General features: G+C 41.3%; 1 protein-coding gene across 1 annotated transcript; it reads right to left on the bottom strand.

The window, feature by feature from the left end:
- Nucleotides 1–1472: 1472 nt before the first annotated feature.
- Nucleotides 1473–3290, bottom strand: LOC149171323 (mitogen-activated protein kinase kinase kinase 20-like). The gene has a single exon (XM_089427464.1). The coding sequence runs from the start codon at nt 3192–3194 to the stop codon at nt 1488–1490; it is 1707 nt and encodes a 568-aa protein (XP_089283590.1). The 5' UTR covers nt 3195–3290; the 3' UTR covers nt 1473–1487.
- Between the last annotated feature and the right edge of the window lie 397 nt (nt 3291–3687).

Genomic DNA, 3687 nt, shown 5'->3' with positions numbered 1-3687 from the left:
AAGTCAGAAGAGTGTTTTCATTCATAGAAAGATTGTTTTTGCTTGAAGTTTAAGAAATCATTGAAAAAATCTTAGAGAAATGAAAACCACTCTGTAAAGTCAGAAGAGTGTTTTCATTAAGGAGATTGCTTTTGCTTGAAGTCAAAGAAATCATTTAAAAAGTCATGAACAGAGAAGTGGAAAACCACTCAGTAAAGTGGCCATTTGCTTTAAAGTAATATAAAAAGCCAAAAAAGTCAATAATAACTTAATTGAGGGTTCAGGACAGATTCAAATTCTCAGCGAACTGTACTAGATTCCCTTGACCATACTGTTGTGTAATAATGTGCGATTAAAAACTATTTTTTCACCTTTTAATTGTACTATGTTTCAATTTCAATTATAAAGCAAGAAAAAGGTTTTAAAAACCTGCCATTTGGCTGTAATCAATTTTCTTTATCTTTAGTTTTTCCTACACATCAAAGTTAAGGTCTTGCCCGGATGAAACTAGCAAGCGAGTAAGCAAGTAAGATAGCGAGATAAGCCCCATTATATCTTCCCGGCAAGCTCCCCAGCTCACAAGTTAGCACCTCCACTTCAAACTCTGGAACATGTACTATATCGATCGATGGGACTCTTTCTTTCTTAGTAGTTTAGTAGTTGAGATGGTTGTTTGTTATTTCATTCACCTGGATAGTCATAGTAAGGTTGAAAAGATAGATATTTTATTAGAGTTTGGGATCTTGGCTTTAGTTTCTGGTAATCTTTGGACTTCTCAATCCTAGGCTGAACTAGGCTGAACTATGAGTTTCTTATATATTGGTATATGTGACTTGTAGGGGTAATTTTTTATTTTTCTGAGTAAATTTTTTGATCCATTTTGTTTGAAATCAGGTTAAAATTAAGAAAATTATAGTTTTAAGTTTTGAGTTGTACAATCAAAGTGTTCAAAGAGATTTTGAAGGTGTTAAATCTGTTTCTGTATTCAAAATGCAATTTAAATGGTAGATCAATGAGGTGATTTTTTTATTTGTCTAAGTAGATTTTTGGATAAATTTTGCTGGGTTATAAATTAATTTTTTTTGGAATCTGGACTATCCAAATATTCAAAAAAAAATTCTAAAATGCTAAATCAATTTCTACATTTAAAATACAATTTAAATAATAAAACATTGTAATTTAACCCAAACACTTGCGGCTAACTGCTAAAAAACCAGAATCACCTCATGAAACTACATCCTGATATAGATATATAGATATATATCTATATAATGTTGTGTAATAAAGTGCGATTAAAAACCAATTTTCCATCTTTTATTCTCTTATGGTTATGCTGTAATTAAATCTACTTGCTTTCCTTTTAGTTTTCTGCGCATCAAAGTTAAGGCCTCTGCCTTCGGCTACCTGGAAGGTCAGGATATCCCTCAGATGCATAGCAGATATGCCTCTGAACTGAGATACGAAGATATGATGTCTGTTGATTGTCCCCGATGTTATATGATGATATGCTATATGATGACATGCAGAGGAAAAAAAATTAATAATAACAAGGGAATTCTATGTAACCCAATAAATTCAATTGGAATTGATTCTATATAAAAATTATAAGAAGTATCAAATGCGCAGTACAATTGCCCCTTTGTGACACTTCTCTGACCAAAGTGTCTAGTGCACATACAACAGAGGCAACAAGCTATTCCCTTCACAGTGGTAGAGGACGACTTAACATCAAAAGTATAAAATGGTTGTCCTGAGACTGATCTGTTATGAATGCCAATATCACCGCCGGCAATGCTCTGAAAAGAATTTTCATAAAATTCGCTAGTTCCATCAATCAAATGGGGTGCCATTGACAAAGAAAAGAAGCCAGGTCGCAGAGTCTCAGCACTAGTGCTGGAAGATGATTCCTGGGGAGTCTGCGCTACACAGACTGTGGACTCGGAGCACTTGTACTGTTCATCGCCTGGCTGCAACTCTTCCCAATTGCTGGCTCTAGAACCAGAAGTGCAGTCTTTTTCTCTGTATAGAAGTTCCTGAATGGCGGAGCTACCAATAATGTCTGATGTTGACAGAAGTTTTTCCGGAGCTGGAAGATTGTCTTTGGAAGATCTTACAACAATCCACTGACCAGGAGGACTTGCAAGCCAATTAGGCCTGTCAGCAACAGAAGCTGTGGCCAGTGCCATGACTCTGTCCTTGGGAGAAGGCTTTGGACATTGATGAATTGACCTTTTAGTGTCAGCATCCGCATTGCATCCCCTAGCTGGGCAAGGGATGTTAAGTGACAGAAGGGGAGTAGTCTGAGAACTGTTGGAATCCCACACTTGATTCCCAAAATCCAAATTACTAGTTGGCGACAGGGGAGCACTGATAGCTTTCTCTTCCTTCATGGTAGAGAGGCCCTTATTAAGGAAAGGATGGTTAAGCAGCTCCCCACTGGTCCACCTCTTCTTGGGATCTCTCTGAAGGCACTTCTCTAGGAAATCACGGATCTGAGGAGAAAGCGATGCAGGAAACTCGGGCAACTCCTCTGTGCATCCAATTCGATACATTGCGGCTAGGGGATTGGAAACTTGGCTCCATGGATGCCTGCCAGTGGCCATCTCTAGCACAGTGCAGCCCAGAGACCAAATATCAGAAGCAGGCCCCTGCTCCACCTGGTTTAGCACCTCTGGAGCCATCCACAGAAGGGTCCCCCTAAATTGGAGGGGCTCCCTGCCCTTCCCCTCGTCACCAATCCTCTTGGCAGAGCCAAAATCAGCAAGCTTCACACCATTGGCACTCACAAGAACATTCTTCCCCTTGATATCACAGTGCACAATCCCCTGCCTGTGATGGTAATGGATTCCGTGTAGGATGCCATGCGTGTACACCCTGATCACGGATTCGTCCAGCCTTCCTCCAAACTTAGTCAGCAGATCTGCTATGCTGCCACCTGGCATATACTCCATAAACAAATTGTGCACTGCTACTCCATTCTCGAAGCTCTTATCGCGCCCCAGGCAGCGAACGATGAAGGGAGAATTCAGAGACCGCAAAATATGGTATTCGTTCTCCAAAGCCAAGCTACAATTGGCTGTGGATTTGACTGCAAAGAGTTGGCCATTAGACCTGCTCATGGCAAGGCTGACTGTCCCAGAAGCTCCGGCACCAATAATGGGGCCCCTCACCCATCCCTCCTCTTCGGCTATTCTCGTCCAGAGTTCAGTCCCCATTGCTTCACAATTCAATACACAAAGAAGAATAAAATTATTTTCTGAAATGTGCAGACCCTGGACTTCAGTTGTGTGCGACGGTGAGTTTATAAGGGCCCCGGGGGAAGCTGAGCGGAGAGGACAGGTGAGAGGAAATCCTGAGTGACACGCTGGCGGTGCTTTTTCTTTCTCTCTGGTTGAGTTGGCCAAATCAGCTGGAGAGATGCTTAGAGCACGTTGGAATTTTGTCGCGACGTGATGGTGAATGTTAGGTCAGCGTGGTGAGACGTGGATGACGGGTCTACCGTGTGAAGACTACGCGTCACGGGCATGTTAATCGAGCAACGCACGTGTTTTATTTAATTCCTCAGGTTGGAAACGTGCGTGAATAATATTGCGCGGTGTGTGTTGCGTAGTTGTATTGCAGATACCAAAATTTTGTCACCATATCTTCCCCAACTTGCAGGATACGTAGAATGAATGTTGGGGTAGTTGTCAATGCTCACCACCATAC

The sequence above is a fragment of the Pinus tabuliformis genome, chromosome 4_2, assembly GCF_031772625.1.
Source record: "Pinus tabuliformis cultivar Carrire ecotype Pingquan chromosome 4_2, CPIR1, whole genome shotgun sequence".
NCBI classification, from domain to species: Eukaryota; Viridiplantae; Streptophyta; class Pinopsida; order Pinales; family Pinaceae; genus Pinus; species Pinus tabuliformis.
The sequence above is the reverse complement of the archived record's forward strand: the minus strand, read 5'-3'. Positions and strand labels throughout refer to the sequence as shown.

What these genes read in the sequence shown, in the direction of transcription:
- LOC149171323 (XM_089427464.1), bottom strand. Translation starts at nt 3,194, where the DNA reads ATGGGGACTGAACTCTGGACGAGAATAGCCGAAGAGGAGGGATGGGTG.